At 39.4% G+C, this 13716-nt stretch overlaps 1 protein-coding gene across 1 annotated transcript in view; it reads right to left on the bottom strand.

Moving 5' to 3' along the window:
- The window catches only part of itfg1 (integrin alpha FG-GAP repeat containing 1), a 215720-nt gene that overhangs the window by 145421 nt on the left and 56583 nt on the right, over nt 1–13716 (bottom strand). Inside the window, exon 6 of the mRNA XM_085991513.1 lies at nt 10238–10332. Coding sequence (XP_085847639.1) covers nt 10238–10332 — 95 coding nt within the window. The remainder of the gene's footprint in view (nt 1–10237; nt 10333–13716) is intronic.

The raw sequence follows: 13716 nt of genomic DNA, 5'->3' as shown, positions 1-13716 counted from the left end.
AGCCAATGGGAGTGGAGGAGATGTGGGGTGGTACTTGGGGTGGGGATCCCTTATCGGTAAATAGCTGGTAGAATGATCCACACCAATGGGGTCTTACCTGCCTTTTTTCTGTCACAATCCTGGGCCATGGGAGCCTTCTCTTTGCAGGTTTTTTCACCTTAAACATTCACTCCCTTCATCACCAGCGCAACGTGGCTGCAGTGTGCAATCTACAAGAGACACTGCAGCAACTCGCCAAGGCTTCTTCGACAGTACCTCCCAAACCCGCAATCTCTATCATCTAAAAGGACAAGGGCAGCAGGCACATGGGAACACCACTACCTCCAAGCTTCCCTCCAAGTCATTTACCATCCTGACTTGGAAATATATCGGCATTCCTTCATCGTCACATGGTCAAAATCCAAGAATTCTCTACCTAACAGCACTGTGGGAGTACCTTCACCAAACTGACTGCAGCGGTTCAAGAAGGCAGCTCGAGGGCAATAACTGCTGGCCTTGCCAGCGATGCCCACATCCCGTGAATAAATACATTAAAAAAAAAATCCATGCTTCTCTCTCCATCCTCTACTATTCTGCTCTAATCATTTACACCTCCTCTGGATCCATCTTTTGTTTTTATACTTGTCTCATTATCACCTCATGTTGACTTGCACCATTATCAACCATTATCACTTTTGTCATTTAATCGTGCCAAACTGCACCCCTTTTGTACTTTTCCTGCCCCTCTTTACCTTGGCTCTGCACTTGCTGTTCATCTCCAACATCTTCCAATTCTGATGAAAGGTCATTGACCTGAAATGTTAACTCTGTTTCTCTCTCCACAAATGCTGAGTGACCTGCTGAGTGTTTCCAGCATTTTCTGTTTTTATTTCATACATTGTTGGATTCAGGTTATTTATTAGACCAAGTTACTTTGCTGACAAGTGAAACATCTGGTCTTTCATACATTGCAATGACAAATGGCAATGTATTCCCTAGTCGCCATTGCAAATTCGTAAGCATTGCTTGATATTAAGTCTCTTACATTGATTAATTAGAACTGAAAACAACCATTAGAGAAAGGAAGTACTGAAGAATTAAGGAAATGTTCTTGTGCATTATTTGCAGAGCGTGTGCAGAGAATATAAATTATTTTAGAAATTATGAGTTACCGCTAGAGCGTAACCTATAGTAGAGTTGTTTCAAATAAATTAGAGTAATTATAGAGCTACCAAACATTTAATCCTTTGAAAACTACTAGATTATTAAATACCTTTTGTTGGACTCAAGGGATCCATAATAGATGTCAAAAAAACTATGGTAGTCAAGTATATTCAAGTGTGGGGATTAGACAGAAATTGTGTGAACTTAGCAATTGTCTTCATGTTTTAATGTTTGTTAATTTGCTTCCCTCTTTCATTTTAGTTCTTCCTAGCTACTTTTATTTCCTCAGAGAGATTGAGCCTATACTCTCTGGAGTTTAGAAGAATGAGAGGTGATCTCCTTGAAACATATAAGATTCTGAGGGGGATTGACAGGGTAGATGCTGAGAGGTTGTTTCCCCTGGCTGGAGAGTCTAGAGCTAGGAGGTATTGTCTTAGGACAAGGGGTCGGCCTTTTAAGACTGAGATGAGGAGGCATTTCTTCACTCAGAGGGTTGTGAATCTTTGGAATTCTCTACCCCTGAGGGCTGTGGATGCTCAGTCGGTGAGTATGTTCAAGGCTGAGATAGATAGATTTTTGGACTCTAGGGGAATCAAGGGATATGGGGATTGAGCAGGAAAGTGGAGTTGAGGTCGACGATCAGCCATTATCTTATTGAATGGCGGAGCAGGCTCGAGGGCCCATATGGCCTACTCCTGCTCCTAATTCTTATGTTCTCAAATTTATATATGCTTATTCTTTGCCTCTTTCTTTTGCTTTTTTGCCTGTTTTAGTTGCACATTATTACCTTCTTGCTTCCTATCCTTTACTTTATTTTCAAGTTTTTTTCTATTTTTCTGTCTTCAATGCCATTTTTCAAATTTTTTCTAGCTTTTTATATAGTTATTCTTAATTTCTTTTAAACCCGCACAAAGACAGACAGACATGCATTTATAGCACCTTTAATGACCTCAATACATCCCAAAGCATTTTACAGCCAATTAAGTACTTTTTGAAATGAAGTCACTATTACAATGTAAGAAATGCAGCAGTCAATTTAAGCACAGCAAGCTCCCACAAACTGCTATGTGATAATGACCAGATTCTGCGGGCAAATGCAAGTAAAATTCGTACTTACCTGATGGCCCCCGGACCGACGAAGACTTGCGCTCCTGGGCCTGCAGGCATACACCTGAGTAAAGGCCCACGTATCCCAGGGGTGCAGGCGGTTCGCAAGCATCCTTGGGATCATGTGGGCCGGCCCAACCAATCAAAAAGGGGGATTCCCATTCTGCTTCTGGGGATTCTATTTACATACGGAATCCCCATAAGCATTATAGGAGTCACATAAAAAATACATTTTCACACAACCTAAATAAAAATAAATCATCACATTTTTTTAATTAATTAAAATACAATTTAAACACTTAAAACAAAAATTTTATTTTTTGAAAAATAAATTTACACATTTTTAAAGGGGCCAAAAATAACCTAAACTACGCTATTTTAATATTTATTTAAACCCTTACGCTAGTTAAAGGCCAACCCTGCGCCAGCGAATGTCCATTTCCTGTGCATGGGTACGATCTGTTAAGCTGAAACGTGACAGATCGCAAGTTCTGGGTTTTTGCGCATGCGCATTGCATGCAGAAATCCGGAACTTGCAGGGCACTTACAACCATTTGCGTACGCAGTCATAGGCCCCAGAAAATCCAGGCTAATCTGTTTAAAAATTTTTTTTTTAAAGTGATGTTGATTGAGGGATAAATATTTGCCAAGCCACCGGGGAGAACTCCGCTGCTCTTCTTCGAAATAGTGCCATGGGATCTTTTACATCCACCTGACCCTGAGAGAGCAGACGGGGCCTCGGTTTAACGTCTTAGCCGCAAGACGGCACCTCCGACAGTGCAGCACTCCCTCAGCACTGCACTGGAGTGCCAGCCTAGATTTATGTGCTCTGTGGGGACTTGACCCCACAACCTTCTGACTCAAAGGCAAGTGTGCTACCCACTGAGCCACAGCTGGCACTGATATAACATAACATTTCTACAAGAAATGCATTCGGCAATTTCCAGGTTTTTATATTCAGCACTGGAAACGTGAAACATGTTTTAGAGATGTTAGATGACCAAAAAAACATGTTTTGAAACCTGCTAAGGACATTTAGCATTTGAAAAGATTAAAGTATTCATGTGAATTCATCCCTTCTGTTCACTAGCATGTTAACTAAATTATAGTAAAATGGCCAAAGGAATCTAAATTTGAATTTTACTAAACTTTTATTCACGCCTGCAACTTTATGTTTTTTTCCCCCCAAACAGCAAACCTTCAAAAGTCAAGGCAAATAAAATTTTGCCCCTCAATAAACCTATGCAGAAAATAAATTTAACTGAGTGAAAGTTGTGCATTCAACCTATTGTATGATGTTCTCCACTGTAACTGATGCTTTGCCATCTCCAACAACAGGTCAAGTGGCACAACTTTTTTTCCCAGCCTCAAATTCTCCTCAATGAATACGTTTGACCAGAATGTACTGCACGAAAACGATCAAAGGGACACTCATTTGAAGAGAGATACATTGTCTTATGTAAGTTTTTAATTTCCTTGCCAAATTAAAATATTGCACTGCTTGCAAGGTCTTCAATTTTCAAATTAATAAGGAAAAAAAAAATCAGGTTTTTAATTCACCTGTTGTAATGCTACTGAAAGCAACACCCACTCAGCTAGTTCAAAATGCTGCATTCAGTGGGATCTTTAAACTTTGAATGGAATTTGTTCCTGGCTGAGATTAGTACATTTGCAAATAAGAGATTTTATATAGCTTTGATGTAACTTGTGTTCTTACCAAGGTGAATTTAATTATTGTAACATTTGATTTATTGTGTACTTGCTGCTCATTTTCCTAATTAATTAGCTGAAATATAGAAAGACAGATGTTGTCTCCCCTCAAGCATTTTTTCAATTAGTGAATGAAAGCACATCCTCAATAGACAAATCAAATTTCTGATTATGCAAATCTCAGGTGAATGAGACACAATCATTTTGGGCTTGAAAGTACTTTCCCAGGCACTGCCTGCATTCCCTGACTCTTCAAATGCCTGAAAACAGCCAGGATGCAATTTCCCACAGTGATTAGAACAGTTTTTCAAAGCCAAGACAGATGGGCTTCCAGCAGCCATATATTTTGTTTTCTCAATTAACTCTAGTAACATTGCTCATGGGTAGTCTGAACCTGTAAACCAGTTTCAGAATTTTTGCCTGGTCCTGCTTAACCCTAAATGTCAAAACATTTCTACATCTCTGTAATACAATTTCACTAAAGCAATATATTACACGACAAACATGGAGGTGAAAACATCACACCCAAAACTGTAAGATACAGGGCATCACAAATACAATATTTGTAACCTTATAAAACTTCCTTATGATACAAGTTTGTTCATCCCTCCTCAATTGTTATTTTTTTTTGTTCTACTTCTCATGGTGAATTTGTTGTATTTGCTTCAGATGTAATTACTTTATTTGCTTATTATCTTCTCCTCCTTCCTCAAAATATCCTAATTGTTCTCAATTAATTAGATTATAGTAGATTATTTGTCTCCCTCCTCAATTCCCCACAGTGGATTTGTAGTTCTTGCTGAACTGGTCATTGACACCATGCCGCAACAGAGAAGTTGTTCCCACCATTAAGTCTCTAATGACCTGTACCTTTAACAGGTCGTGATTCGCCAGGCAAAATAGTGCTCAAATTCTAGGAATCTGTAACACAATCAGACATCAATAAAATACATTTTTAAGGAACTCAAAGAACTAAATGTCTACAAAGAATCAGGCCCAGATGGGATGTACCATAGGATTCTCAAGGAAATTAGGAACAAGTGAAACTCTGGTTAATATATTTAGGAGTTCTAGAAAAAACTGGATTTGTACCCAAGGACTGGAGGAAAGTAAATATTGTGCCGATATTCAAAAATGGAGCAACATCAACCTGAAAATTATAGATCATGTAGCCTAATGTCTATAACCTCAACATTGTGACAGTATTAAAAAGAAACACTCAATATAAATTTTACCTCACAGCTTTTGAAATTTGTCCTTTAAAAAAAAAAAAAAAATTGAAGAAAAGCTTCTTAGAGCCCCCAAAAATTCCATCAGTATAGTTAATTGATTGGTGCTGATGCATCTTGGAAAATTACGCACGCTTCACATGCTCACACTGCAAATTCAGCTTACAGAGTCACAGCTCCGGGCAAAAATATCAAGTCCAAGCCCATGCATTTGGGAGAGACGGAGGCCTTTAAGTAAAAACTTTAATGAAGGCAAAAAGGATAATTCAGCCAATAGATTTAATCAGGTTATTTTGAAATATATATTTCTTTAATTTTGTTTTAGAAACTGCTTTTGGACATTAGAAATTTCAGTTAAAGAAAGTGGTAAATGGAATTTTTTTTCAGAAAGCATTTTGAACAATTTGTTGGCATCCACAAAACACAACCCAGCTTGCACAACCATAGGGTGATGTACTCTCATCCAATGTTCCCACTCATTTTTTTTTGGGTGTGCGGCCCATTCAAATTTCCGTGCATGTGCTATTTTTCCATTTAAAAGCCAGTGAGCCAGCTGCGCGGGACCTCCAGCCCGCTGCGCGGCCACGCAGCTCAACGGGAACATTGTTCTCATCATAAAATAGCAGCTATTTTAATACTGAAAATACCTACCACAGCACCACCTGCAAGAGTAAAAGGTAATGCAGATTCTTGGAACTGGCCAAATTTTGATGTAGCAGGACATCTAATGGCGTCTGCCGTTAGACTTGCTCTTGCACGTTTAGATTTTAAATTTTTTTGCGTGGCAAGTTGCTGATAGTGCGAGCGGATAACATCACAGTGAGGGATAACATCACAGCGAGGGAAACAGGGCATCTGGGACCTAAGTGAACAGGGCAAGCAACTGTGTATTCTCCTTAACCAATTAGATTGAACAGTGCAAAGACTGAGAAGGAATCGTAAATTAGAGTGGGTGAATTCAATGTCAAATCAAGTACAGAAAGAAATAAAGAGCAGGAAAGAAAGACTAGATTAAGAGAAAAATAAAAATAGACAAACGAAAAGTAAATTTTACACTTTCAAAATCTCCAACAATTAAAACCTGAAGGAATGTGACTCCACATTTGTAATCGTTAATTTTCAGCGCCAGAGAAGTTGATTGGCAGTAATTAACACTTATCACGTTGTTAAAAGAGGGCACTTTGATTGGAATGGACAAGACTGTAGCGAGTTTAGTTTGTATCTACCGCACAAATAGAGAAACTTCACGCTGTTCAATGCGTTTCAATGGTGAGGCAGACAGCGAGATTCTGTTTTTGTGAAGCGGCGCAACTCGGACAGCAACTTTTGGATAACTGAGTTTAACCGTGCATCTGCCTGGGAAACCTGGCCCACAGCCATTAAATTTAAATGGCTACCAAAATCTGAGCAAGGCAGCCTCATTAACATATTAAATCACTGATCCTCCTATCTAGAGCCCCTGCTAAAATGGAAGTAAGTGTTTCAGCGGCTGGTTTGACATTTTTACCATTTTAACCACACCCCACCACCCCACCCCCCCAACCCCGTCGTGGCGCGGGTTAAAATTCCCCCCAATGTCTTTCATGTAATGAAACATTCGAAGCTGCTTTATAGAGTGTGTACAACAAGCAGAAAGTAAGAAAGAAGTTCGTCAAAAGGTAGGTTGAAACTAGCTTTTTGAAGGTGGGGAGAAAGGTTGCAAAGATATGATGTTTTTGGTATTACCATTGTTGAACTGAAGTTGTAATTCATCCAGGACTTGGTGTCAAACAGGCAGTTGTGCACCATGATGACAATGAGGGGGGAAATCAAGGGTGGATGCAGAAAAGGATAAATAATGATTTGGGTTTTTCTGCACTTATGCTGCATCTAAAAAAAGCTTCCCATTATCAATTTAGCATAAATTAGAACAGTTTCCAATCTTCCAGTAGCAATTATTCATGTGAAAATGCATACACTGTAATGCATAAATGACATAAATCAGACTTTTTTGAACACCTCTCTCAACAAAATGCCACAGTAGCTAATTTAGATTGCCTGTAGACATTCTGTTGAACAGGGCTATGCATATAAGTGATTTATTTCAACACAGCCTTGATGCTTTCAAACGTTTGGAAATGCAGGGGATAAAGGAGGATTTAGAAAGCAACAACTGTACTTGCTGTGAATTTATTTCTCAAATTGTAAAACAATCACAGCTTTGTGATTTCTACACTGTTTCACGGCTACAAATCTCAATGGAAATCTTGGCAAGCACTGCAATGTTTAGCAAAATGTTCAGTCTTCGAACATCGTCTTTGGAGGCAATTTAACTTTTCTCTCCCCAAAAGCCAATTAATGCCAGTTAGGAGGAGTATCAGAAACCAGCGACTTATCCTATTACCATAATATGGCCTTACTGCCACTAAAGCCTAATTATATTCATGTTAAAATAGAGGTCGACACCAAAAAGTGTACTTCTAGTTAAATAACAGTAATACTTTTAATTCCCTGAACACAGATCATATTACATTGATATGCCCTCAATCATTCCAAAATTATTTCAGCTAAGGAGACAGGGAAATGAATGCCTTTGAAACCATCTGGAAGAATGCAACAGCTGCTGCTATTGAATTTTATTTCCATGTAACTTTCATGCAAATGCAAAGTACGATCAGAACTGCATCATAAATTTGCTAATCTCAAAGACTTAGTTTGAAAACAAAAAAATGATATTCATGTGCTCACTGTTAATGCAAACTAATAGCCATTGTTTTGTACTGCCTGCAGATTTATTTGGAGCAGAACAAATGATGCTTCATTTGATTTTTTTTTGAAAAAGGGTATCTGCCTACCAAAAGTAAACCACAGTAACTACCTCAAATAGATATCTAATAATTAAGCTCCCATTGCTCAATAAACAAAAACTACATATATCTACAGTTAACACAACACAAACTGGTATATTGTGCTGTTTTAAAAAAAATCTCCTTCCTCCTTTTTCTGTTGATTTTCTCTATTTCTCTCCTGGAGGCAGAGGCTTATTGCTGGGATACGATTTCATAGGTGGTCATCTTCTGGGACATTTTTTAAGTGACCATTCTTTACTCAAGAGTCTTGGCAGTAAGTGCTGGCAGTCAACTTGACTGTAGGGGAGCCAAACTTTATCTGGTCTTCACTCAACATTCACTTCTATTGAGGATCACTGCCTAGCATTCAAGAACAGGAATCTTGGCTAGTTTTCCCTTTCCTAACCTAGGGGGGCTGAGATCTTCTAACTCAACACAGTATTTTAAACAGCAAGTAAAACAAAAGGTGGAAAAAAATCAATGACAAACCAATCATTAAGTGTGATATCAACTTATTCTATTTGCTTGAGTGTCATTGGCTACTGTTCAGGAAAGATATTTTATCTATTAAAAAGTGCATCATACCTTGGCAGCATTATTATGTAGTGTTTAGCATTGATTTGTGGCTGTGTGGCTGTAACACTGCAAATCTAAAACGAATACTGCAGTGAACAGGCAACTTGCTAAATTGGTCCATGCTAACTGTGAACATGATTTCTATTTGTACAATTATTTTTTTTTTTAAAAAGCATTATTCCCTTTTTGATAAAATAAAAACACATTCTCCAGCACGCCAAGGTCCTGGCCTATTCAGCCTTTATGTCTCATCTGACCCTCGGAACTGCCAACCCAAACCCAACCACTCTACACAACTCGGCATCTCGATCCTGCCTGACTCCAATACTAACAACCCCCACCTCAATACCAACCTAACTTGGGATCCTCCCACCCAACTGACCCAAATTAGTGGTGCAATGGTCAAGACTCCACGATATCACTCCCTGACCAATAGCCTCCAGCCCCACTTGCCCTGCACTTTGAGTGCCAGGGAATGTGATGCACGAGTTTTTGTTGCAGATTCCTCCCTGCTTGGTCATGGGAAGAGACCATGGCAGATCACAAAATCTAGGAGATCATTCCACCTCCCAAATAAAGAAGATAGAATACGTTTGTTCTGGGAAAAAAATTAAGAGCACGTAGATGGGTTTATGTTTAAGTGTGTAGAGGCATCTTTGTTTCGGAGTGTGAGATTCTATGCAGGTGTGAAACTATTTTGATCAGAGATGCCTCAGCTCCAACTCCTTTGTTCCACCCCTTGATGGGAGGGGACCAGAAGGGAGAGATGAAATTAGTTATTATTAAAGACGAGCACAGAAGGAGTCCATTCAGCCCATCGTGTCTGTGCTGGCCGAAAAAGAGCTATCCAGCCACTTTCCAGCTCTTGGTCGGTAGCCCTATAAGTTACGACACTTCAAGTACATATCCAAGTACTTTTTAAATGCGATGATGGTTTCTGCCTTTACCACCCTTTCAGGCAATGAGATTCAGACCTCCACCACCCTCTGGGTGAAAAAAGTTCTCTTCAACTCCCCTCTTATCCTTCTACCAATTACTTTAACCTTTGCCCCCTGGTTATTGACCTCTCTGCTGGGGGAATTAGGTGCTTTCTATCCACTCTAACTAGGTCCCTCAATTTTATACACCTCAATTAAGTCTCCCCTCAGCCTCCTCTGTTCCAAAGAAAACAACCCCAGCCTATCCAATTTTTCCTCATAGCTAAAATTCTCCAGTCCTTGCAACATCCTCATAAATTTCCTTTGTACCCTCTCTAGTGCAATCACATATTTCCTGTAACGTGTTAACCAGAACTGTATGCCGTACTCTAGCTGTGGCCTAACTGGTATTTTATACAGTTCAAGCATAACCTTCCTGCTCTTGTATCTTATATCTGATGAAAAGTATAACAGCACGATTTGTAGAGATTTCTACTAAGAGTTACAGGTACACTGCAAACATTACATAATTTCTATTAAAAAGAGCCTAATGTATTCCAGCAAATGTATTTACATTTAACATGTTTCATACCGAGCAACATCTCCTGCATCATTAAGCATTTCTATTAAACTCTACAGCATTAAACATTTTTTCCATGAAATATTATGCCATTACAACTCTTACATTAATTTTGTTTTGCTCATCTGGAGTTTTTATCAAACATACCTGCAGTGAAGTCTTTATTCAGGTCAATGAAAGCATGAGAATGAGGTACATACATTTGAATATCAGAATCCAAAGCAGGATACCAGGTTTGATTTCTGAAAAAAAAAAAATCACAGTATTCAAGGTTATGACATGACTTCACCTGTCTAGAGATGTGTGTGAATCAGCAGTGAGAAAACAGAATAGAAAACTAATATGAGTCATTTAAAATAATAGCTTCAGTCTTCATTTGTGTTTTTCCAGTTTTTGTTTGAGTTAATGAGATAAGAGACAAAATATTTATGGACTGTTTCAAGAATGCAGAGAAGCAGTTCTCAGCATAGCTATTTTGAAAGCACCTGAGTGACAACAGGAAATGTTTATGTTTAATGATATACTCATAAATTATACACACATCCCACCAATGGCACAACACATTACTACAATAGATCTAGACTGTACCCAGAATCCAGGCTTTTCATATTCCTTGCTGGGACTCTGGTGATGCTTATGCAGGAGTGGGTGAGGATGGAGGAAGTTACTGAAACCAAGTTTATTGCTATGCTTGTAATTATTTTGATGATTTTTTTAATATGTTCCTCATCTGCCAAATTTATATGGAGTGGGTGAGAGGCCGTCAGGGCAGCTCAATCTTGCAGGATTTTGTTTGGACAATGTTATTTATTTGGGCGCTATAGCATAGAGGGAAAATTGAAATTTTGAAGCAATGCTTTGCATAATATGATTTGTAAATTACAGGCACTTATTTTCTCTTCCTCTCATTACCCTTCTCACTTCTCTGCCCCTTCTCTCTCTCTCACTACTGCCCACATCGCTGCCCCTCCCATATCTCTCCATCCTGCCCCTCCATTGCCCCCCTCTTCCTCTCTATTCTTTCCTCCTCATCTCTAGTATTAAAGGTTAGGCTTTACAGGTGTAAGCAATTAGCATTGACCTTTTCTGGCTGTCATCAAAACACAGGTGACATCATTTAATATACATTCAATTTTCAAAAAATTAAGACCCTCTCTCTCACCTTCAACTCCTCCCCTCAGCTGAATTTGCTTCCTGAAGTTTATAGAACACAAAACAAAAGCTACAGAAAGGTGAACAATTGTCGTTTTGTACACTCTCTTACACAAACACCATCTGTTTTGTTAAAAAAAAAACTCTACATACATGTTCAACTCAATCTAACCCTATCTTTATATATTTTCATTACTATGCCCACACTTATAATGGAAACTTGTCATGCCGTAATTATACCATCCTACTAGTGACTTCAATTACAAATGTAGAAATATGAAGTTATAACAGACGAAGTTGACACAAAAGTGTGACAAACAGTGACAACAGGAGTAGGGTTTTGTAGACAATAAGTGTGTGCAGTTTCAAGGGCTTTCAGGATCTGATAGTTGCCTTTGGACCAGTCATCCTGCTTATCGATGGGGCCACAGATCCCTGGCTCAGCTGAATGGAGATGGCTGGGACTATCTGCCTGATACAGCCAACTTTCAGAATAGCAATATATCCCAGGCTTTTGGCCTTCTCCCTCAGAGCACCACTGCACTGGAAACTGGGAGGCAAAACCAGACTGCCCCGTAGCAAGCTCCAGATATGCAGCCAGCAACGAGTCCCTGCCAGGAACAAGCTACCATGAGGTGAGGCCACTTGAGCAGCCAACCACTTCCAGTGACCCTGGCTACAGGTGGCACCTAGCAGAAGCGCATGCGAATGGGTTAAAAAAAGGCACGTGCCGGCACCCAGAAGAAAGAGTAGGTCGATTGTGTGCACTTTGGAATTCATGCTCATAAAACAGAATGTGCACCGACATGGCGCTGTTATTCGTGGAGGTTAGACTATTAGGTAAAGAGAGTGTACTTATGTGGTGCTGACGTCTTCACTCAGGTGATGATGCTCTTGTAGGGGCAAAGAAAGTGGGATGGGTGATGGTTTGAGGAAATGTCCCTTTATTTGAAAGAGAGGGAGAAGGGAGTAAAGGCTCTGGTATCAAAGGTAGGTTATTTTTCCCCACAGAGAAGACCAAAAATTATTTGTGCTGTGATGGCTCTTGCAGTAAGTGCTACCCAAGTGTCCCTTGCTCCATTCTGCGATGCTCCTCCTTCTCCATTATAATGGCATAGATGAGTATGTCCATACCTGCTTCTGAAAAGCCCTGATTGTGGGTAGAAATCTGTATTCAAAGTTTCCAAACCCCTCTGCATAAGAAACACCTCACTATTGCCTGTATTAGCTGGTCTTGGCTGCTGCACCTCATAAATCTCAGTTTAAGTTACCTAGGTGCATTAGCAGTAGAAACCATGGAAACCCACAGCTGCTGTGTTACCAGCTCTCTCTCTTGACATATGTCAATGAGGCCATTGGGGACACAGCAGACAGTTCGCGGTAAGTCTAAAAGAACACGAGGAAACTCTGAAGAAGCGTTTCAAAAGTGGCAGAGTTTCCTCGCTAAAAAATTTTGCAAGCTTTTAATACACCACTAATACGCTGAAAGTAGTGAGGAAAATCCCAGCCTTAATGGTAGGGGCAGAAGGTCGGGGATTTAGCAGCATTAGGGTGGTCCTTAGCTTTGGTAGCACTGGGGATATAGCACTGGAGTTTGGCAGAACTGGGGCTAGGATCACGGGTTGATATTTGGGGTTGATCAGCAGGAGCTGAAGGCGGGAAAAGGAGGTTAGAGGGCGCTTACTTGTAAATTGCTAAGATTTCACTACAAATATTGAGGTAAGTGTTTTGTGATTGGTTCTTGGACAATAAGTAAATACTATATGTAAATATACAGAGAGGGTAATGGTCAGAATTCGCCTGACTGATAGTTGAATCAACTGGTTTGCAAAAAGTAGGTTTTCAATTGCTGCCTTTGAGTGTTAATTTGTGGCGAGTACTAAATTAGTGGAAATGGCACTGTGGATGAGTATAACCATATTACTTACAAAGCTCTGCAGACTGTTAAATTCCTGCAACTAGAATTATGGTAGACCACAGTTTCCAATAATTACTCTTCAACAATAGAGAAACCAAATAGCACCGACAGAAATTACATTTCTGCAACAACATGGTCCTACTATTATATATTTTTTACATTACGAAGCAAGCTGTAATTCATTATAATCGTTACTCAGTTTGTTTCGCTTACTGTTTGTAAAATAAACCAACTCATCGATTTACAGATGGCTTTGTCTCTATAAAAAGTGTTAATCAATCCACCTTTTAGGAAGATTGGAGAAGATAATATGGTGGCACGACTGACATTATATTATCCAGTTCATAACAGAAGGAGTTTCATTCTTTTGACCCTCTGGGCCATGCTATCATACGACTAGATATTGGGTAGAAAAGGTAAACTGATTATAAAGGACTCAGGATCCACTTGCCGGAGAGACACAGAACTAGAGGCAATATCTAGTGCACACCCAAAATTTGCAGCAATTACCATAAGGGTTGAAATATTTTAAATAAGCATAGTAAGAAAATTAATG

This window comes from Somniosus microcephalus, chromosome 6, assembly GCF_052327205.1.
Source record: "Somniosus microcephalus isolate GS21.2 chromosome 6, FLI_Smic_1.0, whole genome shotgun sequence".
Lineage (NCBI taxonomy): Eukaryota > Metazoa > Chordata > Chondrichthyes > Squaliformes > Somniosidae > Somniosus > Somniosus microcephalus.
This window is presented reverse-complemented; position numbering and strand designations above follow the sequence as displayed.